Source organism: Mytilus trossulus, chromosome 3 (genome assembly GCF_036588685.1).
Source record: "Mytilus trossulus isolate FHL-02 chromosome 3, PNRI_Mtr1.1.1.hap1, whole genome shotgun sequence".
NCBI lineage: Eukaryota > Metazoa > Mollusca > Bivalvia > Mytilida > Mytilidae > Mytilus > Mytilus trossulus.
In genome coordinates this window covers 38,422,113-38,446,814 of record NC_086375.1, presented here as the reverse complement: position 1 = coordinate 38,446,814, position 24,702 = coordinate 38,422,113, and the positions used below count along the sequence as shown (strand labels likewise).

The 24,702-nt window shown below is 31.0% G+C and overlaps 1 protein-coding gene across 3 annotated transcripts in view; it reads left to right on the top strand.

Annotated features, from left to right (window-relative positions):
• LOC134711425 (probable tubulin polyglutamylase ttll-15) overlaps positions 1-24,702 on the top strand; it is a 32,959-nt gene that overhangs the window by 3,212 nt on the left and 5,045 nt on the right. For 2 of the 3 annotated variants that reach the window (XM_063571995.1, XM_063571993.1), the window contains exons 2-12: positions 4,891-4,963; positions 14,989-15,216; positions 15,855-16,010; positions 16,518-16,637; positions 17,415-17,490; positions 18,100-18,169; positions 19,049-19,132; positions 20,071-20,155; positions 20,473-20,551; positions 22,659-22,767; positions 24,423-24,489. In XM_063571995.1, coding sequence (XP_063428065.1) covers positions 4,922-4,963; positions 14,989-15,216; positions 15,855-16,010; positions 16,518-16,637; positions 17,415-17,490; positions 18,100-18,169; positions 19,049-19,132; positions 20,071-20,155; positions 20,473-20,551; positions 22,659-22,767; positions 24,423-24,489 — 1,116 coding nt within the window. In that variant the 5' untranslated portion in view covers positions 4,891-4,921. Of the gene's footprint in view, positions 1-4,199; positions 4,329-4,890; positions 4,964-14,988; positions 15,217-15,854; positions 16,011-16,517; positions 16,638-17,414; positions 17,491-18,099; positions 18,170-19,048; positions 19,133-20,070; positions 20,156-20,472; positions 20,552-22,658; positions 22,768-24,422; positions 24,490-24,702 lie in introns of those variants that run through there. The other variant, XM_063571994.1, reaches the window with a different exon arrangement.

The window sequence follows — 24,702 nt, the reverse complement described above, 5'->3', positions numbered from 1 at the left end:
TTATGACGACATTTTCAATGTAAACAATGCAACACTGCCATCAGGTAACTTTTTTTTTGTAACAAACAATTTTTAAAAATGAATTAGTATTGAGTTCCTTTCTTAGACTGATAAATATACATTTTATTTAAAGTTGAATGCAAACAAGACTGGAAACGGAAGTAGATTTCTGCATGTATCAAGAAATTGAATGATTTTGAGTTCATTAATATAATGAAAAATTGGGGAAGTTTCCTGTTTTTTGTTTTTTTCTGTTTTTATTGATTTTTCTACTGTAATAGGGGACTTCATCCCGTTAACAATACAAATTGGTTAAAAACTTACAGTGATTTGTCATTGATTTGTATAGAAATCCATAGATTCATCTAAAATTACAAAATATCCTTCTTGTGATTGGTCAGAGGTCTCAAATAGTTACCTTCATTTTTGGAAGAAAAATCAACATGATAGACTGAGCCTTGGAGATCAAGTGTTCTAGCGCGTCAGATAAAGACTATAGTGCAAGGCTATTTGGTGCAGCGATAACTCAGTAGTAAATCCTGGGGAGGAAAGAACAAAAAGTTTGTGAAAGCAAATTTACAGATGTAACATTGTTGGGCTGATGTTTAAACGAGTTATATATATGTTCCGGACCATATGAGTATTTGGACCATACGCGTATGGTCATGACCATATGCGTATACTCATATGGTCCGACCATACGCGTATGGTCCGACCGTACGCGTATAGTCGGACCATATGAGTATAATACTTGTTTAGTTATTAACGGGCCGGACCATATGAGTATTTGGACCGTATTGGTATATATTTTTTTCAAATTAAATTTATATAAACGTTTTAATGATACAAAAACTTTATATAAATAACAGTGATGGTTTAAAACATGACAATTTTTTAATTTTATAATGGCCATTCTGATGTCTACGGTGTTAGAACCTCTAGATCTCAAATATCGAAAAATGACTGCAATACACCATATTCACAACACAACTTAAATAAAGTAAAAGTATGTTACTTTCCAGTGACTTCTTATGTAACAGTTCATTAAGAATTTTTGGAATTCATTATTTTTAGTCAACATATTGCCATTCACTCGTGATAACAAATCGGTAATGACCATGCACCGGTAATGACCATCGGTATAAAATGTGTTTACTATAAATTTGACAATTAACTAAAATCAACTATGTGAAACTTCTTATTTTATTTAGCTCATCTTCTTATTATAATATTCTCTGTCTATAACAATAAAATTATCTATATATGATAGCGTCTTTTAAATGAACGGTCATACCATATATGAAGAGATTAGTAGTATTAAAAGTAAACTGTTACAGAGTGTTAATTACCCCGACCATACGCGTACGGTCGGACCATACGCGTATGGTCGGACCATATGAGTATATACCCATATGGTCATGACCATACGCGTATGGTCCAAATACTCATATGGTCCGGAACATATACATGATATACATGTCTTGTACCACCATCACTACTGGTGATCTCTTGCAGATTCTTCAATGGTTCAGACGTACTCAATATAATATAAATATAGAAATGTACATGTGTATGGTTAATGTAATTATATAAGATTATTCACATGTTCCACTCAGAGTCTCAAGACATTGCCAAGTTTGGGAGCACCAGGCCCCCTTTCCTTTTCAAAATCTGAGTTCTGATCTGAATTTGACTGAGTCTGATGACTGATCGTTGACTTGCTATAAAGGATACAAACATGTTTATATGTACTTAGTTAGGAAGGAAAATACTCTTCCGTGTGGATCTACATGTACAGTAACCTATATAGCTAGCCTTTTAAAATGTACATTCTAAAATTATACATAAATGATACACATGCAGTCAGTTATTTTTTCATGGTTTGCTTAATTATATGTTCATTAATTTGAGTTCCTATTTTTATATTATGAACTTTCCAAAAATAATAATTGAGTAACTGCTTAAAGTCTATAACAAAAATTAGTTTTTCCTAGACACTTTTATTATATATATATTGATTCTATTAAAAGGTAAAAAAACTCAGACATGATGAGATTTTCATTGTCATTATATATACATGTATTATACTCTAGATATGAATTATTAAAGAGAACTATTAAAGACTTGACAACTAAATGCTTTTAACACATGATAAAAAAAAGCCTACATATATACAATGAAAATAAAACTTTCTGATTTTAGTTTAAAAAAATAATCTTGCAGACTAAGGGACATAACTCTACCTTCAAAATAAGTAAATTACATGTACCAGTAAATATCAAGTATTACCTCTGACAAACTGACATCCATTATTCTGTAAAGTTTCATCTAGAGCAAATATTAATACATTGTAGGTGTGGCTATAATTTAAAATGAAGTTCACGATTATCTTATATATAACAAAAAAGTGTAATTTAAAGTTTTGCAAGCAAATAAATATATATGAGCTGAAGTATTAAGGTTCTACTACTTATTTTAATTATGATATGATGCAATACATTTTCACCTTTTAATTTTGAAGAAAAATCCTGTTATGATAGAAATTTTGTTCATATAAATAATCAGATATTTGTCTTGATTTTGTCTAGACTAAAGTTTTAGGTTGCACATCAAACCCTGAAATTTTAGTTGAAAACCATCAAAGAGACATAATTTTCCAGGGATGCATCAGATGTAGTATGGTCCAGCTACATGTATATGAGCTCTAATTGTACAGGTTTACAAAACCTGATAAACAACCCTCAACTCAAAGATTTACTTTTCAAATTTACATTTTTTAAGGTGACTTTCTAGTTTCTATAAGCATGATAAATGTGGTAAAAACATAAATACTTTCTCAACCCCAAACATTCTGAAAGCTAATTCGAATAAGTATTAATGTTTAAAGAACTACATGAAAAAAAAAAGGATATCAAAAACTCATTAATGGTTAATTTGACTAGGGGAGTAGGAGTATTAGTGTCTCATTTTAATAATATACAGACTTATTTTCTAAACTCTCTCAGATATTGGTCTGATTTTTGTGTGTGAGATACTCATGATGAGTTGCAGATCCAGTTTCAGTTTCACTCTGCTCTGCTAATTTTTGCCAAACTTAAGGGTTTATAACTTTGAAAATTGTTAAAAATCACAGTTATACAGATTTTTTTCCTATACACCTCCAGATTTTGAGCTGATTTTTAATATGTGAGACTACCATCATGTTTGTGTCCACATGTGTAGATTTTCCAACTTTTTGAGACTGGGCCATTCATGTCGCTTTAACATCACAGCAAATGCAACTAAACAACTAAATTTTATCAAAAGAAACCTTAAAGTCAGCTCGCAGTCAGTTAAAGAAAAGGCCTATATCTCACTTGTGAGACCAAAGCTAGAGTATGGTAGCTGCATCTGGGACCCACATACAAAATCCCAAAAATCACAAATAGACATGGTCCAAAGACTTGCAGCCAGATATATATGTATCGATATCATAACACCAGCTCTGTGACAAACATGCTTAACCATCTTAACTGGCCAACACTTGAAATTAGAAGATTAAGAACAAGGCTTATATTTTTCTTCAAAATTATACACCACCAAGTAGCAATATACCCTACAAACCTGTTAATACCATCAGACAGTCAAACAAGACAATACACTCATAGTCACTCATTCAGGCACATACAGGCAAAAAAAGACTCATATAAATTTTCATTCTATCCTAGGACAATCGTCCAATGGAACCTTTTACCAGTTACTGCTGTCCAATGCACCACAGTTGAAACATTCAGAGAACAGATTCCTGTATCTGTTCTCAACCAATACTACACCATGTAATGTAACACCTTGTAAATAGTTTTATCTTATATGTACAGTGAAAACCAAAAACAAGTTATTATTTCTTTATTAAATTTCTTTTTGATGTAAATATAAAATTGTAAATTTTACCCCGCATGTACGGCACATAGTCATCAATATTATGATGGAGTGCGGAAACTAAAAGAAGAAGACACATCTGCTTTAAATATATATGTAGTATTTTTTCCACTTATGATAAAGTTTGAAGACACTGGATAATTTTTCACTTTAAAAAGCTACATGTATTTGTAACTTTTCAGATGACAGTGAGTACAAATCGTGATTCTTTTAGATATTTTGATATTGTAAATGTTTCAATTGACTGAATTTCAAATCAGATATATTAAGTTTTTTAATAGATTTTCTGCTTCAATGAGCAAAGAAAAAATAGAACATGTCACGATGAAAGGTCATGATATATGTACAATGTAAATAAAAATGTATTCAGCTTTTGTCAAACAGGATATATTTTAGGATTAACTTCACTGGTAATATTTTTTATTATTGTTATTTAATCTTTTACAGTTAGGTTAATCAATTACACTCTGTATTAATATTTTTAATTAGGAAATATATAGGGGTAGATGTAAATGTACCTGGTTTATTTTGTCTGGGTTTACTTAGTCTGTATCCATACTTTTATATTTCTGTCAAATTGAAGATTATTCCCCTTTAACTCACATACAATGTAGGCATACCTCTCACTAATATTATAGTCATTTTAGTTATAAAGCTTTCAACATAAAATTCCTATCGTCCTGTACATGCATGAAATATTTGCCACTGGATGTTAAACAACTGACAATCCATCAACATAAAATTCAATCATGATTAGCAAATCAGGCAAGAGATTTGAATGTGTGCAGTTTTGTTTTTATTTACAATGTGTAGTACATGTGTATGAATCAGTGCAAATAATAGATCATAATAGGTTTGTCATGTTAGTAACTGAATCAACTAACTTAAATATTTAGAATTTTAAATACATTGTATGCATGATATGATAAAACCTTATAAATGCTTTTATGTTTTTTGCATTATTGTTTATAGGGTCAAATGGAATTAACATGACACTAGAGAAATGGACCTGTACTACAGGAAATCTGGAACAGCTATGCTTCAGGTAAAATTCATAAGACTAGAATGATAAATCAGTAAAGATTTCTAATTCTAGATTTATTAATATTTATTTTTATCCAGTCTTAAATCAACATCATATTTGTATGCAGAAGCTGATTATGGCTGGCAATTCTTTGCCTGTCAGATGGTTACTTTATTTAAAGTGCTATTTTCTCCTTATGTTTAACTATTGTTAGATATAATTTACAAATTCATTTTATAAAATCAAAAAAGGAATGTCAAAAATAAATTCCTTGTTATTATTAAAATGAATTTACATAATCATCAAAGTGTCATTTTCTATGAAAATAAAATGCAATCTTTTGCTCCAGGATATTTTTTTCATCTTTTAATATATTTTTTACATGTTATTTCATTTATAATAATCAATTGTTTTTCATCTTAAATGTTATAAGTTTAAGATGAATCTGTTTTGGTGTTGTCATGTGTCAATATGTCACCTAGATAACTGTTGTTAGGCTAAGCAAATAGTTGTTGTGGTTCCCCTTAGTAGGTCCTCCTTAATGTTTAAAGTTGGAACTAAAAGTCAAAGTGACCTACATTTTTTTATTTCTCTGAAAATTCAGACATGACCATATACAATGATATATATGCATGCATGACAACAGAAATCTACTATCATCCATATTATATAAAAAAGAAGATGTGGTATGATTGCCAATGAGAGAACTATCCACAAAAGATCAAAATGACACAAATTAACAATTATAGGTCACCGTACGGCCTTCAACAATGAGCAAAGCCTACATTAGCTCAGTTTACAAGTTGAAGATGTATACTACTGTAAGTTCAGAAATTATTGCGAGGTTTTTATTATTGCGTAAAATGCCACAGAGTTGTAAACGCAATTAAACTGAATTTTTCTCAAAATCGTAAAAAATAAAATCTCATTTAAGTCAAAAATGGCAAAATCGCAACAATAAATGCATGCAATAATTTCTGAACTTACAGTACTTGTGGTTTGTGTTTTCAGTATCAATCTAATTAAGCACTGTATTTGAACTTTGGTGGATCATACCACATCTACTTGTTTTGTATATGTTCATGTTCTTTAGACATAATTGCATGTAGTTTTGGTATGAACATTTTAAAAGGAAAGACTGAAACATGTGCTGCTTAGCTTAACCAAAAGTATAAGAATGTACTAATTAGAAACACCTCTGCTTGTCAACACTAAGGTTGCAATTTTGAATCCTGCAGGAGACAGGCATTAGTTTAAAATCCAATCTTAGTTGAATAGGATTGTCATTCTCCTGTCAAAGTTATTAAATGGTTCTTTTCAGACTCTCTGACTTCCACCAAAAAATAAAGTGACAGCCATGAAATAGCCAATAATGATGAAAGTGACACGAAATGCCAATCAATCAATAAATCAATAGTGGTTGGAAATATTCAATTCTGTATCAAATTTTACTCTAACCTTAATATTTTAATGTGTTAGCCTGATTGATTATTTTAAATTTCATCTTAATAATAAATAGTATCATAAGCAATGAAACAGGTTAATAATATATAGTATCATTAGCAATGAAACAGGTGAATCGTCAATTCATTTACATACATGTACAATATATGTTACTAAAAGGAACGTGATTGACTTAAATATGTTGCTTCAACATGTATTACTTTGATAATGAACTAAATGTCTTCATTAATTCTAAGATGAAGAGACAGGTAAAATCAAGTATATGAATCAATTATTATTGATGTCAGAAGTTATAAGTTTACTTAGAGGTTAATTATTTTGATCATCACGAAACTGCAAATGGTATGTATTGTTTATTTCTATACTCTTTAAATGGCTGTGTGTGTCTTTCATGGTGATCTTTCATTCTTATCACTCCTAATAGCTAGTGTGTAGGTATGCAAAAAGATGTGCCAATTCTGGGGTTTTTATTTTGTCTATCATCGTTTTTTGTAAGCATACACTCCTCTGCCATTTATATTGTACTGGTCCAGGAATAAAGCTTAATACACAAAATTTACATTGTCACTCTACAATACTTTGAGTTTGAAGCATACATGTATGCTCTCTACCCTGATTCATGTTTTAAACAAGATATCAACCTATTTTTATTAGCAATTACTGATACAAATTATAGCTTCTTGATATATGGTACAAAGTCAAATATTGGTAAGTTAATGAAGTTTATTTTTCCACTTTCTGTTGTCTTCTTCCATATATATTTGCATTGTCTTTTATTCAAAGGTTAAAGTGGGGTATTTGAAGTAATGAGTACTAGTCACACTTAACATTTGTTCAATCTTGAAGTCCTTAAAAGCACCATGAGGTATTCTTGTTTAGTATTATAGATAATGTTTAATACATAAATTCCTTGTTTGAATACCTTGAAATGGCTCATATTCTTTGTTGTTTTCTATAGAAGAATTTTCTCAAATTTTGTCGAAAAAATTTCATCCAAACGTTTTATATACCACCTAAATTTTGCATTTAGAACATCTTCAGGAACATGTGCTGGCATTGTTATTGGTTGTATGGGTAATTGATGCAGTCCTTCCCTTGTGGCATATCGTTCCATAAGGCTCATCATATATCCTTTCATGTGAGCAAACTTCTCTTCAACCTTTTGAAATTCTTCATATTTTATTCCTGCTAGCATCTTTGCAGCCTTTAATACAATTTGACTCCACAATTCTAGCCATAGAACTGCATACCATTCTGTACCAACTGACTCTTCATGGTTTATTTTTTCAAGCAAACCTGGAAATTTAATAATTGGACCCCAGGTGTTGAGATTTCTAGATAAGAAACATGGCATTTGGTATTTCTTAAAACTTAAAGCAAGGGAACTAAGCACATCATTTGCACACTTTCCTAAGTTGTCTTCACATTCCCCTTCATAGGCATGAAACATAAAAGCATTTTTCAGTACATAAGAAGTCAAACCTGTGCATTTACCTTGAGAACGGACTTCTCGTGTAAGCAGGTATTTTAAAACTTTGTAACAAATTTTATGATTTTTACCAATATCTTTCATAAGCTGCATTTCACAGCATGCTAAGCAGACTTGCCAGCATGTGGAGCAAGTCAAAGGATTGACAACCCTTAACAACAAGATTGCAACCTTCTTTTGCAACAATATCTTTCCATTTTTCAGGGACTCCATCATCTGACAGAATTTGCTTTATATCAGGATACTTAATTCCAAGCATAAGATCAATACCTATCTGTATAGATTTTCTGGGGACAATCTCCTTTGATTCTGGTGTTCCTGGGATTTCAGAAAACCCAGCATTTTCAATGTATTCAAGCTCAAATTTCCTACTTCTACAAGCCTTAATTCTAAGAAGACCTCTAGTAAGATTTTTTTCAGTTATAGGTTCTTTCTGACAAATTCCGTAAAGATAATTCCAAAATTGTGCTCTTATTTTTTCCACATGTAGCATATTTTCCCTATCACAACACTTCTTATAATTCTCAAGCTGATCCTCTACAAAGATCTTCTTGTATCCGGTTGAACAACCGTCTGCAATTCGTATTGCTCCAGGTGTTGATAAATGATTCAAGATAACTGTAAAATCAAATTCATTTGGTTGACCAACTTTAGTCTCTTCATAAAAGCTACCAGCTTCAATAAACTTTGAAAATTGAAATATTGAATTTTTTGCAGCAACCTTTTTCAGTACTGCATTGACTATATATTTATTGCGAAGCCTATTATAGTTTTCCACAGATTCACCTGCAAGTTACCTGTCGATTTAAACTTTTGTAAGTTCTATTGTCCCATCTAACAAATACAACAGGTTTTGTTCTCTGTATAGTTTATTCACTGGGACCTTTAAATTTCTTCTAGGAGAAATATATCACTCATTGATTAATTTACCTGAACAAAAAATTGAACTGACAATGCTGGAAATATATGTACAAATAAGTCATTATAAAACTGCATATGATGTTGTATTTATTCAATCAATAACACATTTTCAATTTGTTTGATAGAAACACTGATTTAAAAATTAAAAGTTGATTTCTGATCAAATTTCAACATTTTACCTATTAAAATTTGCTATTTTTTAGTCTGTTCACAAATAAAAACTTAAAATGAAAATGTTTAAATAAAGGTCTTCATAAATGTATTCTTTATAACTGAAGAACCATGAAAAACATGCAGATTCTTTGAAACATAAATGCATGGAGTACTTAAAAAAAATCAGATATAAACTTTTTAAAATTAAATCAGTGCTTATATTGAACAGATTGAATATATATTATTGATATTGAATAAATACTGTATCACATGCAGTTTATGTGAGTTTATACATGTATTTCAATCAACAATGAAGATATTTTTTTGGTCAAGCAAATTAATCAATGAGTGATAGATTTCTCCTACAAGAAATTTAAATGTCCAAGTGAATAAACTTCACAAAGAACAATTAGTCCATCAGCTAGTTCTCAAAAGCGCTCTAGTTAAGGAGTTTGTGTTACACCCCAGGGTACCGCGATTTTTTTGGATAGAATTCAACTTCATTATCTTATTGATAAAATACAAGGTGTTAGACTAAAAAAAAAGTGTCCAAAAGAGGTTTAAAAACGTCCCTTTCAATGGTCCCCTCATTTAGCAATCACGACTAAGTAATTTTTAATTAAATTTTTTGATATAAATCGACTAAAAAAAAATAAAGTATAGGTGTAAACAACTAAAACAGATACAAAACTATCATATTCAATGTTACTCTGAAGATTTTTTGTTTTAAAAAAAAGTTTTATTTACATTACAAACAATCCGATTTTTTGGGTTAAAATTAAGGCATATTTTTTCCTTTCATAAAGACATTCGTTAAACATTTACCCGTTTTAGTTAATTAAACTTTAAAATTAATCATTATACAATGTTTCAATCATTTGCAGTTTTATATATCGTCTAAAATATGAAATATTTGATAAAATATATGTACGTGCAAATACTCGTTAAATTACAGAAATCATCAAATTACCGTCTTTGATTCAGTATACAACATGTACAATGCATTCACACATAAGCATTATCAATTTGCAACTGAAAACACACATTTAAATGTCGATTTATGATGTTTTAGTGAGACAAATTATTTTATAAAGTGAATGTGTAACAAAATATTACTGAAAAAGTACAAATTAAGGTGGGTTTTTTTTTGCGTTTAGAAAAGGTGCACTCTATCGAACTCAATAAAAGTGTGCTTGATTACATTTTGTGTTTTAGCTATGTAGTGATTGACTTAAGATTATTAAGTCATTCAATCGACAAACATCGCTTTGAATGAACGTCAAATAGTCAGTTATGAGAATTGGCCATACTTTTTACGTTCTAGGTTTCTAAGAGATACCAAAAAAATGGCTTTGTTGTTTTCAGTTTAGATAAAGATTCTGTTAAGCGTTGGTTGTTAAGTGTACATGAAATTGTTATCAAAGGTACCAAAATAATAATTTAGTATGCCAGACGCGCGTTTCGTCTACATAAGACTCATCAGTGACGCTCATATCAAAATATTTGTAAAGCCAAACAAGTAAAAAGTTGAAAAGCATTGAGAATCCAAAATTCCAAAAAGTTGTGCCAAATACGGTTAAGTTAGTCTATGTCTGGGATAAGAACATCCTTAGTTTTTCGAACAAATCAAAGTTTTATAAACAGGAAATTTATATAAATGACCACATTATTGATATTCATGTCAACACGGATTGTTGACTACTGGGCTGGTGATACCCTTGGGGACGAAACGTCCACCAGCAGTGGAAAGAGCTTCAATAATATCCTTAAAATTCGAGATTTGGTAGGAATGGATAACCCTGAAACATCCGCACAAAAAGAACTTTAAAAAACTCGAATGAAGCGAGACAAAACTGATGTTATGAAATTGTTTCAGACACTGCAAAGTTGGCCAAATCCATTTGAAACATCTGAGCAGTTATATGGCTTGTTCTCGGATTCCGTTGCTTCTTCGGAATTAATGAGCAACCTTCTAAACGCGTATGAAAAGGGAAAGTTTGCTTCAAAAATTTTCATTAATGAACGGCTTATACAAAAGTCAACCGATATCTTCAAAACAATTAAAAGATTATCATTGCTTTCATTTTTAAAAAAAGAAAAAAACGACAAGCAGTTAGTGGCTGATAAGAACAACAAAACATTGAGAGCAGATGAAAAAAAATGTCGCCTGCTTGTCATAGCCCAGACAAGATAGTTGTATCTGCGATAGGTTCTCGTGTTTGAATTAGGTCCTCTTCCAATGTATCTTGCAAACGTTGATGGTACACATGTAATGAAAATTAAAATCTGTCCTGGATGGTCTTTTAGAAAATGGTCATTCCTTAGGAAAGCATGTGGATATTTGATGACATGTCAGTTATTCAACCCATTACTAGGATACCAAGCACGTTTTTTTATTTGGCAATTGTTATTTTAAAAACCATCCTTCTAGTTTCGAAAAGAGGTCCCGCATTGATTTTGTCACTGATTAGTATCCCACAATATCCATAAAAAAATTAAAACAGCAGGTCCTTGGAAGGGCAAATCATTACGATAAGTTCTAGACCATCACAATCGAGTTCTTGGGAATGGAAGAAATGTTTGTTAGTTGGGGAAAACAAAGTTGCTCTTGTTGAATTCTTTGGTTCGGAAAAGAGTTAATAATCCTATAGATTTACACTTGAATGTATTGATTTATTTGTATCACATAGAAGTATGTGCCACAAAATAAATGTTGGAAATGAAATAGCGTAGAATGGTTTTATCTTATTATCAAACAGGAAGAAGCCGATTACAAAATGTTTCTTAATGCAAAAATATGCAGCTGACAAAAGTTACGACTCCATTGTTATAAAACCTTCTGACATTGATGTGGAAGTATTGGCTTACTATTTTCACAGTTGCATATCAATTCTAACACTGTTCGATTGGTGAGAATGTTTGTCGAAAACTGCTAGGATTTCACGTCAGAACAGGTTGTGATTCAGTAAGTGTTTTGTCTGGTTATGGAAACAAAGCACAATAATCGGCTTTTTGACACGTTATGTGTTTTCGGAAGGTCTATTCCATCGTGGTGAAAACTTTGAAGAGGTTGACGAAGAGTTGGCAAAACACTCGAGAGGTTTTCGTGTACAATATATGGCTGCGAAATTAAAAATATCGATGAATAAAGATCAGAACGTTTTGAGATGCAACCAAAAAAAGATTTATTGTCATCTACTGCCCCCAACAAAAGATGCAATGTTTAAGCACATTAAATTATCCAACTTTCAGACGAAGATTCGGAAATCTGCTCTTAAACACAACACTGGTCTGTTGCTAAACAACTATAGTTGGATTGTTTAGAACGATTTGATCAGTATCAATTGGCTAGACCAACCACCAGCGTTAGATGCTTTAATAATTGTGAAGTGCTGTTCATTTAAAGCTGGTTGTGCCAACAACAGATGTTCATGTGTTCAACAAGGTTTATTCTGAACAGATACCTGTATGTAAATGCTCGAAAGAGTGTAGATAAAGGATTATCAAAACGTTTATATTGCTAACGATGACGACGATTATGATGGAAATGATGATAATGATAATTCGGTAGATGCAGGTGACCAAACTGATGATGATTCTATTGATTGACCTTCTGTGTGACCTTAAAATTAAGTGATTCGGTTGTTAAAAAAATTAAAAAGATAGAGATATAGAAATAAAGGCAACAGTAGTATACCGCTGTTCAAAATTCATAAATCCATGGACAAAGAACAAAATCCCTGACAGTTTTGTGTGTTTTAATAATTATGTAAGTTATTTCATGAAATTATGATGACTTGTATAAATTTGTGACAGAATCGTGCATTTCTAGTTGCCTATGTTTGTGTCTGTCGTTGATTCTATGTTTTTGTTTCTTACCTTTAAATGGTTTTTTTTCAACAGCCTTTACATTGTAGTTACATTATGCTCTATGTTTCAATATAAAAAATATACCATTTTATCAAGAAAATTAGTACTTTTGCTTCTTTTCATTCAAAATCATAAATTTTGGAAATTACCCTCCCCCTTTTTTCTTGGTCCTCTACGATTTAAAAAATAATTGAAACTTAGCCTGCGTTTTAATAAGATATGATTTGTTCCATTTGATAAAAAGAATAGTACTGAATTATTGGTTATTTCTACATTTTTCTGTAAATATGTACAAAACAAAATTTTGTATATACCCTTAAACAAGTCCCCTTTTAACCCATTTTGGACACTTTTTCAAAAGTCTAACACCTCTTAAAATATTCTTCATATATTACTCTTTAAATTTATACCAAAAAATTGCGGTACCCTGGGGTGTAACACAGAATTGAAATTTTGCCCTACCAGCTGATGGACTAAATAGCTATTGTATTGATTCAATGGGACAGGTAAACTTGCAAAAGTTTAAATACCTTGGTAAAGAGCAGACGACTCTGTGGAAAACTTTCAGTTGGTTCGCTATAACTCCTTCTTCTATTTCATTGACTGTTTGTTGATCTTCTTCAAACTTGCAGTGTTGTTTGTGTAAATATCTTATATATGCTGCTTCCATCTGTTTGAAAAAGAATGAGAGTTTATTTTAAAATATATGATAACATATAAATACCTGAGACATTAGGGATAAATAAATTATCATGACTATATTGACTATCTATTTGCAATTAATCTTTCACCAGACTTAAGACTGTCTATAACAATATGTTATAAATTTTACTTATACCCCGATTCTAATGCCACAACAGGGTGCAGTGGAAATGGAAATACCAGGCATTTATCTAAGTGTAAGACCATCTGTGCATCTGACTGACCAGTCTTCAAAGCACTCTCTCTCCTTCTTTTCTTAGTAAGATTTATTTGAAATTATACCAGTTCAAGAATCCATGGCAATCAACCAGTTTGACAGGAGCAATGCTGCTTTGTTGTATAAATTATAAGGAAACTATCATAATTGTAATCAACTACGTTACTTACATTTTTGGGGGGATATTTTTGAAAAAGTTTAAAAGGCTTATAATATTGAATGATACATTACCTGTACTGTTAACTATAAATTGTGTAAAAAGATAAATCAGCATGAATGTAGAATAATGACAAATTACCTTATTCTCAAATTTTCAACACGTTATAATAACAGTGCAAGATGTCATTTGTAGTCCTGCTAGTTGACTGATTAGTAGAAATTATAATAGCATTTTTCCTGGAATCTTTTAACTATTGTAAAAATGCAATACAATTACTGACGGTATAAAGATTGCATCACATAATTTATAAAATTGGGTCTACGGTAATCTAACTCATAATTAATATCTTACTTTTACTGGTGAAACAAATCTTAACTATAACCACATTAAAAAAGATACAATACAACAGGTTACAGTGACATGCATTCATTCATGATTCAGATAAACAATAATATGTGCACACCTAAAAATACTATATACATGATAATATCTTGTGTATCGATAAATATAGTTTAATCTAAGTTTTTAACTTAATTGTTTGTTTACCTGTATAGCATTACATAATATACATACAAGTCTTATAATTTAACACGATTAGTTATATTGTACATTATTCTTATTTGTGCCAAAAAGATTGAAGTACTTTTTTAATTGCATATTAGATCACATACTGTGGATTCATTTATTTTCGTGGGTACCAATTTTTGTGGATTACTAAGGAAAACTAACATGTTGGTGGATATTAAATTTTGTGGTTTTGCCATAATGTGTATACAAGCCTATAAGAAATTGTGATTATTGAATAGTTAATTTTCGTGGTTCATCTGTACCCGCGAAATACACAAAAAATTTGTATCCAAAGAATAAAAATGAATCCACAGTTCACTGGTTCCAAAATTGAATAACTAACAAAAACAGGTGATCTGAGAAACACAAAATATATGATTTCCTATTTCAATTCCAAACGTTTTTTTATTATTCATAAGAAAGTTTATTTTGAATATAAGATTTTCCAGCTAATTTAGCTTTTGAAATATGGTACAAAATTTAGAATACTTATATCATTGTAGGAACATGACCATCCCTTCAAGAAGCCTAAGACCAGAGGTCTTATATCCAGACCTTTGTGGTTGGTTGTGATAATTGTATTAACCTTGGGTGTTTTGCTGACCTTACTCAACATCTATGAACTCCATAAGATGAGGGAGGACTATGCTGCACACCTAACACCAACAATGGAGGCTAAAGAAGGGAAATATGCTTCAAAACAACCTATTGTATGGATAGAAGGCAAAAATGTAAGCTTAGAAATGGGAATGAAAAAGCATGAATATTGAAAAAAATGGTATATTTAGGTAAAATGAATGATATAATAATATAGGGTTATTGCATGAATATTGGGGAATATTGTCCCGAGTAGAATCTTATATTGCACGAGCTTAACCCTTTTATTGTATAGAAATATAATATTTGAAAGTAAAAATTGGTTTAAACTAAGATTTTGTCGTTGATGACGTCATGAATTTTGAAGATGTATTGCACTAGTGCAATATTAGAATTTATTGCACGCTTAAACTTTTGTTTACTTTCTGTGGGAAATATTATATTGCTATACAATAATAATATATACTGCTAACCGTGCTTGGTCAAGACTCAGAACAAGAGCAAATTTATTGGATTTATATGTCTGTTGGGTAAAAATGAGATTTGTTCATTTAATTTAAAATTTTAGTTTCTGTATGAATAAATATAAGTTAGTATAAAACAGAAGTGTAACAACATTGATTCGATATCAAATTAATTTACAGATGAACTTGAAAATTATACCTATCTTAGCCTATTGATTTGTAAATGTGTATGTAGATTTGCCATAATCAATTATATGTGAAGAAATATCATATGTATTATATTATAAGAGATATATTTTGTATTGTAGAAACACAGTGGCTACCTGAAGCACGTTTATGCTGTATTTGATAGAATAGGTTATGCAGTAGGTGATGCTGAGTCAGACTGGGATGTTCTGTGGTCACATGAGTACCCATTTGAAAGTCTGTCTAAAAAGATTTCAATTGCAAAACCTCATCAAAAGGTATTTGTGTAAAAATACGTTTAATGTTTGGTATAATCTTATGCAAATAAAAAACTCTTTCAACAGTATCTTTATGTGGATATGGTAAACACTATCAAATTAAAGGATAACAGATATGTCTATTAAAGCCAGAATGGTTTGTTTTGTACTGTTATTAAAAAAAAGTAGCATCCATGTTGCAATAAGACAAAAGTAGGTCAGGATTCGCAACTATTTTTTTCATCAAGGAAAATACCAACTTTCAGAAAAACAAAGTTTTAAAGCCACAACTAGAACTTTGTTTAATATGTAGAAAATTTAACAATTTAAAACAATCTAACAAGAGGGGGATCAGTATTTCAAAAACAACTTGAAACTTAATTTTGGAATATATCTGTAATATAACTGACACCATTATATGCATCTGTTGAGTTCCTATAATATAACAGATAAAAAACTTTTTTTTGTAATAGTCATATTGAAAAGTTATTGTAAGAATAAACCCTTTAAAATGTCTATTTTTTTCAGATTAACCACTTTCCAGGATCAGGGTATATTTCAAACAAAGTTTATTTAGCTACAACAAACACTTCCTTCATACCAAAAGCATTCAAGATTCCATCAGAGACAAACAAATTCCTAGCATATGTAAGTTCCATACCGGTAAAAATAAATAAAAGTACCTACATTTAAAAAAGTATGGGAAAACGTTATAACTGCTGTTTTTCTAAATATAAAGGTTTGATACAAACATATTTGTATTTTGGGTTGTGTTTTCATTGACACTTATTCAAAATATCATATTCATATTTGGTAATAAATACAATCAATTTGCACCACGTAGGAAAAAAATAAGAAAGAAAAAAACACTCAAGACTACCAAGGACTAGAGGTTCATGACTTGGGACAGGGGCAAACTTGTGGTGGGGTTAAACATGTTTTGTGAGATCTTAACCCTCCCATATACCTCTAACCAAAGACTACTGGGTAAGCACAAAATTCTGTTCAGAACCCATAAGACCCTACTAAACTAGAAAGGTCTCTGGTCATAGAGGAACCCTTGGACATATCAAAATAAATGAGTGCTTATTTGAATGTATCAATAACAGTAAGTGTCATTGGCAATCATACCACATCTCATTATTTTTGTATATCTCTTGTATTTCATATATCATCCTTGTTTTCAAAATTCCAATAGGGAACATACTTTATATAATTGTATAAATAAACCAATTTTTCAAGACGTTTCGGCCATTGGCCTTCTTCAGTTCTATATTTTTCCTCTTAACTACACGGCTGACATTACATTTGTATTTCCTTTTCATTCATTGAAAAGATGTTATTTTCATATATCAATCAACCTCAAAGTATTTCAAACATATCTTTCTTGACAAGTATTTAAGTGTTATTGTCTTAATTTTGTAGACTAAAAGGCATCCCAATAAAATGTGGGTACAAAAGAAGAACACTCACAGAGGAGTTAAGATAAAGAAGACTAACGGTAAAGGCTTATAAATATTCTTTTAGCAAAAATCATCATTTGAAAGTCATTATTGTACACATGGTAGCTTGTAAAATTTACCTCAAAACTTGTATTATAACATTTTCATTTAGATAAATCATTCTACATCTTATTCCTGATTCATTAGTTCCCATAAATATATAGATATAGGAAGATGTGGTGTGAGTGCCAATGAGACAACTCTCCATCCAAATAACAATTTAAAAAAAAAGTAAACCATTATAGGTCAATGTACAACCTTATATGCCTTTTATTCACGTACCAACCACTGTTTAAATTACTTATGAAAGCCTCCTACACTACATTCCTATTTTTTACTTCCTTCTGGTAGTCATATACTTCACTATTTTGTTCTGTGTGCATATAGGTTTGGGATTAGATTTTAACATATGACTAGCATTCATTAACAATATTTGCCTCTTTAATGAATCCATGAACCCCATGTTTTGTTGGAATTAGAAATCTGCTTTGTTTTTAAATGAAAGAAGAACGTCATACTTAAATGTAATTTAAATTTAATATTTATTGTTGATGGAAGAAGTAGAAGGCTAAATATGTTGCCTAAAATTCAGTAATTTATAATTTTAGAGCTTGACCTAGGAAGTACTGGATCGTTTGTACAGCAGTATATAGACAAACCTCTGTTGATAGATGGAAGGTATAATTTTAAGGCTGTATCTTCATAAGATAAACTTGTTCTATTAAGATTGAAAAGGGGAGATAATTGAAAAAAAGGTACAATGTATCATATGTTGATCACGATTTATAGAACTTTGCATATTTTTTATTGATGGCTGACATAGATCTTAACATTACAATGCTTTTAAGAGTTATGTAACATTAAGTTACCGTATGTATTCTTTTCTTAATGAACAGAATTAGTTGATTTGTACTAAAGTCTTCAAATTATTTGAAAAATATGCTTACTTAGAACATTGTTTGCTAAACATCCAGTGGCAAATATTGCATGCACAATCAGGATGACTTACTTAGTAAGGTTAAGGATTTTACATTTTACTCATTCAAGAAACATTTAAGATAATAAGATATGGTAGGATTGCCAATCAACATAGCTCTGTCAGAGATCCAACTGATGTAGATATGAGCAACTTGAGGTCACTGTACAGCCTTCAAACATGAGTAAATTCCATACTGTATAGTCAGCTTCCCAAACATGACAAAATGTTCAACAAAAAAACAACAACCTAATTTATGTACAAATTAACAAACAAAAAAAACAAATAGGGTAGATAGTAACCAATGGCAACCACTGAATTACAGGCTCTTGAGTTGGGACAGGCACATACAGACTATTGCTGGGTTAAACATGTTTGTGGTAGCTCAACCCACAATTTACCTGTGACAGTGGTGTAATAGATTAAAGAAATATTTTCTAAGAACAAAAAAATCTCCTTTTTGAATTTAGAAAGTATGCACTGTTGTCTGTTTTAGTTATTTTTATTTATTAGTAATATTGAGTAGAATTGCAACAGGTCAAGATAAATAATTTATTGTATTATCATATATTTTTTAACAGGAAATTTGACATAGGAATATATGCTATTATCACATCGATAGATCCACTAAGAGTATACATTGTAGATGATGAAGCCTTGTATAGGTTGGTATTTAATTTTTCGTAAAAGTCTAGTAACAGCACTACCATTTCCTATTCTAATTGATTTGAGCTTCAGTAGCTCCATTAGTCATGGCAATATAAATGTGGACATGATTTCTAATTATCTGTTTATAAAAACAAACAACAGCCATTCTGTCTGATGTTTTACTTGTTACTATAACTTAAGCTAAGGTGACATCACTGATGTGACGTAGACCTTGAATACAAACTTAATTCGGTGGGTTGCTGGTCAGGTGTCTTCTCAACAACTCTGATATCTCTTTGTAAAGGAAGAACCATTTGGATTTCTGTAAAACTTTTATTATTACTGATTGTTAAGAAACACACCATACTAGCTTTGCATGCAGCACATTAATGTCAGATATCTTCAAGGGAAAATAATTGAAATTAAGCTGTGTGTTTGCTCACAGTTCCTCTTGTTTATAGGATAAACGATATTCCATGAATTTTAGACATTACAGTAATTTTTTCCTTGGAATTTAAGACTATAATGAGAAATTTGATTTCTTTGATATGTGAAACAAACTTCTGTGCGCTACTTCTCACTAATGATATCCTGATATTAGAATAATTAAGATTACAGTTGGCTGAAAGACTATAACTTTTAGTAATAATTAGGTATTTGCTACATAAAACCAGATAAAATCAACTAATATGTAAAATAACCAAATAAGACTGAAGCTCTAAAAACCAACAATAAATTCAATTATAAATTTCTTACTTTTAAATTTCATTAGCGCTCTGTGTCACCAAGTTTTCTTCTTTTATAAAAGTAGTACATGTAATAGCAAATGTTAAGTTTTTAAGTTAAAGAAATAAATTGAAATTCAAATATGAAAAATAATTTGCATACACTAAACTAACTCTAGTTCAGTAGACTTCATGTTATAAGAAATTATTTTTCTCTTCTTTATTGACAGATTCTGTACCAAGAACTACCATCCATTTGATCCCTATGATACCAAGAAGTATGTGGTAGATGATGACTATATCCCTGTATGGCAGGTAAGATTAGGGTAACAGTCAGGGAATTATTAATTGATTGTTTTTTTATTGAGAATAAATGATTTAACTTCTTCTTGACTGTGGTTTTAGAAATTTCTACTTGGCTATAACAAGACTATAAAAAAGAAGATGTGGTATGATTGCCAGTGATTCAACTCCTCACAAGAGACCAAATGAGCCCAAAAATTAACTAATTCATTGGGTTGTTTTATTTTGTATAATTGTTCGAAACCAATTTTAAGAGTTTTTAGATCTTGTGATTTTGTGTCAATATAATTTGAAAATATATTTTAGTAATACACTTTTAATGTTTGTAGATGCCGTCTTTAATGAAATATTACACAGATTTGGGATTCTCTTTTAAAGAAACTTTCAGCATGTACCTTAAAAGTAAAGGTAAGATATATGTTGGTTATGTCAATGGTACATAACACTACAGGGAGATAATTCTGTAAAGGTGGTACATAACACTACAGGGAGATAACTCTGTAAACTTGGTACATAACACTACAGGGAGGTAGCTCTGTAAAGGTGGTACACAACACTACAGGGAGATAACTCTGTAAAGGTGGTACATAACACTACAGGGAGATAACTCTGTAAATTTGGTACATAACACTACAGGGAGATAACTCTATAAACCAGGTACATAACACTACAGGGAGAGAGCTCTGTAAAGGTGGTACTTAACACTACAGGGAGATAACTCTATAAACATGGTACATAACAATACAGGGATGAAGCTCTGTAAAGGTGGTACATAACACTACAGTGAGATAACTGTAAACTTGGTACATAACACTACTGGGAGATAACTCTATAAACTTGGTACATAACACTACAGGGAGGTAGCTCTGTAAAGGTGGTACATAACACTACAGGGAGATAACTCTGTAAACTTGACACATAACACTACAGGGAGATAATTCTGCAAACTTGGTACATAACACTACAGAGAGGTAGCTCTGTAAAGGTGGTACACAACACTACAGGGAGATAACTCTGTAAAGGTGGTACATAACACTACAGGGAGATAACTCTGTAAATTTGGTACATAACACTACAGGGAGATAACTCTATAAACCAGGTACATAACGCTACAGGGAGAGAGCTCTGTAAAGGTGGTACTTAACACTACAGGGAGATAACTCTATAAACATGGTACATAACAATACAGGGATGAAGCTCTGTAAAGGTGGTACATAACACTACAGTGAGATAACTGTAAACTTGGTACATAACACTACTGGGAGATAACTCTATAAACTTGGTACATAACACTACAGGGAGGTTGCTCTGTAAAGGTGGTACATAACACTACAGGGAGATAACTCTGTAAACTTGACACATAACACTACAGGGAGATAACTCTGCAAACTTGGTACATAACACTACAGAGAGGTAGCTCTGTAAAGGTGGTACATAACACTCCAGGGAGATAACTCTGTAAAATTCAACTGAATGTTTTAATCATATATCTGTAGTAAATATTAAGTTTCTCAATGATCAAAATTAGTGTTTTTCAAACTGCTGTATATCTGATAAAGTGTGTGGGTAATTTCTTTTTTGAATTCTTATATTTAATATGGTCAAAGTAAATATTTTGTGTTAATTTTATGAAAATTAAACAAGCCAAATATTTTTTCAAAGTGTTTGGGAATTTATTATACCCTCCTTTTAAACAAGTGTGAGTATACTGATTTACCCATGTCCATCAGTCCCATGAATTTTTTTTTGTTGCATCTTTCTAAGGATTTCTGAAATTTGATTTCAGGGTTTTTATGAGTCAGCTATACCATGTGATGTGTTTTTATGCCCCACCTGCGATAGAGGGGCATTATGTTTTCTGGTCTGTGCCTCCGTTCGTCCGTCTGTGCATCCATGTGTTTGTGCGTCCTATAGCTTCAGGTTAAAGTTTTTGGTCAAGGTAGTTTTTAAAGAAGTTGAAGTCCAATCAACTTGAAACTTAGTACACATGTTCTCCATGATATGATCTTTCTAATTTTAATGCCAATTTATAGTTTTTACCCCAATTTTATGGTCCACAGAACATAGAAAATTATAGTGTGAAGTTCAGGTTAAAGTTTTTGGTCAAGGTTGTTTTTGATGAAGTTAAAGTCCAATCAACTTGAAACTTAGTAAACATGTTTCCTATGATATGATTTTTCTAATTTTAATTCAAAATTAAAGTTTTGACCCCTATTTTACGGTCTACTGAACATAGAAAATGATAGAGCGAGTGGGGCATCTGTGTACTATGGACACATTCTTGTTTATTTATCACTCAACAACTTCCTGTTAACCTTATATTTTTAATGAGGCAGGATATCATTAGTGAGAAGTAGCTCACAGATTCACTTGTTTTCTTGATATTTTGAATTTACAGTCAGATTCTTATATTATCACACGGTTTGAGTATCCAAGAAACATTCACTTGCAGTTCTAGTTCCAAACAGTTCTTTCTTTATTTCTTAATGACCAATGACATTTATTTTGTTTGAAGGTTTGGATTATGAAAAGATGTGGATGGATATGAGAGAAACAGTTGCCACAGTAGCTCTTCAGAAAGAACACAATTTTATAAACATACTGAAGAAATACAGGAGTTCCAGGTAATGAATGTATATTGAACAGTCTTATTCATTCATCAAGTACCGTACTTTCCAAGTGTTATGTGTGTGCTTTTTTAACAAGCATTTAAGGTGGTTCCTAACACTACAGGGAGATAACTCTGTAAAGTCAGATAAACGTTTTAATTACATTTTGGTATTAAAGGAATATTAAGCTTCTCAATGATCAAAATTGTTGATTGTCAAATTGCTATATAACCAGTGTACTTTTCTGACAAACAGTTGGTTAAAATTTTTTTTTTTTTTTATATTTTTGTTAAAGTGTTACAGTGAATACTTTGACAAAATTTTATGAAAATTAAACCAGCCAAATTAATTTTAGTGAAAGTGTTGGGTACCACCTTAACCTATCATGGTTTACTTTTTACACACTGCGACTTGGATGGAGAGTTATCTCATTGACACTCATATGAAATCTTCTTAGATCTCTTTATTTTATACATGTATTTATAAAACTGTTATGTACAAAACTTTTATTATGCTTTCTCAATTTTGGAGAAATGAGCCAGTATGTATGTCTGACCAACTTTCACTGTAAGTAAAATTAAAAAGAAAAAGAAATAATAATAGAAATCAATGCTAAGTTCCAATTCAAGGTGAATCACACTTTTTTGTACCAGTACCTATATCAAAATAAACTATATAGCATTCAGTACATACTAATGAAAAAAAATTCTAATTTTGTAAGTTGAAAGCACAGATCCTCTTGAAGCTTGTATCAAGCACAGATTATTTTAAACAATGATTCAATATAATCATATATGTGTATGCCCCTGCTGTAGTGGAGGGACAATTTTACCTTGTTTTTGCTTAAATTTTTGAAATACTAAGGCTCTTCTACCTCAGGCATAGATTACCTTACCTGGATTTGACAAAACTTTTAGGAATTTTGGTCCTCAATGCTCTTCAACTTCGTACTTTATTTTGCCTTTTTAATTTTTTGGATTCGAGCGTCACTGATGAGTCTTTTGTAGAAGAAATGTGCATCTGCCATTTATATAAAATTTAGTCCTGATATCTATGATGAGTTTATTCACCCTTGTCCATCTATATATGTCATTATATCCTGAAATTGGTTTTCGATCTCTAACTTTAGGTTGCCTCTACCAAATGTTAGGAAACTTATACATAATGCTTATTACCACAAAACACAGATCAAGTTTGGGTTAAGTTGGCATCAATTTTACCTTACTAGAGTTATGCCTTTTTACAAATAGAAAATTGTTGAATGTTCTGTTCTTTAACTTTTGTTTACCCCAACTAAATGTTATACAACTTATGCACAATGCTTTTTACCACAATTTTCAGATCATTTACAAATATGGGTAGCATCACTTTTACCGTTCTGGAGTTATGTCCCTTTATAATATGTAAGCAGGGGCATCATCTGTGTCCCATGGACATATTTTACAATTAATTCATAAATGAATTGGGTCATCAATTATAGACAAGTGACTATACAGTGTATCAAGTACTTGATCACCCAGAGTGTGAAAAAATTGTGTATATGTGTTTTACAGCCTTGTATCACTATCACTGTTGACCTGTTTACAATTTTACAAAACAATAGGATATTCATACCAAAACTGGCAAAAGACAACCATTGTTTAAAATATTCATTTTTAAATTTTTTATAGGAACTTCTTTGAGATGATGAGATTTGATTTTGTGTTAGACGAAGATTTAAATGTTTATTTAATGGAAGTAAGTAAAAAAGTTTTATAAAGGTGCTGAAACAAGAACCCATAACGTTAGTGTAGATGCCAGTATTTTAGTTTATTGGTCGTCCCACTGTCTATATCACTCTGTTCAGCTCTTAATATTATTCCGTATCATGTCTTTGTGACGTTAAATACGTTGACCTGGCCTTAATAACTTTGACCCAGACATACCAGCCACGTCATAATGTTTGAACCC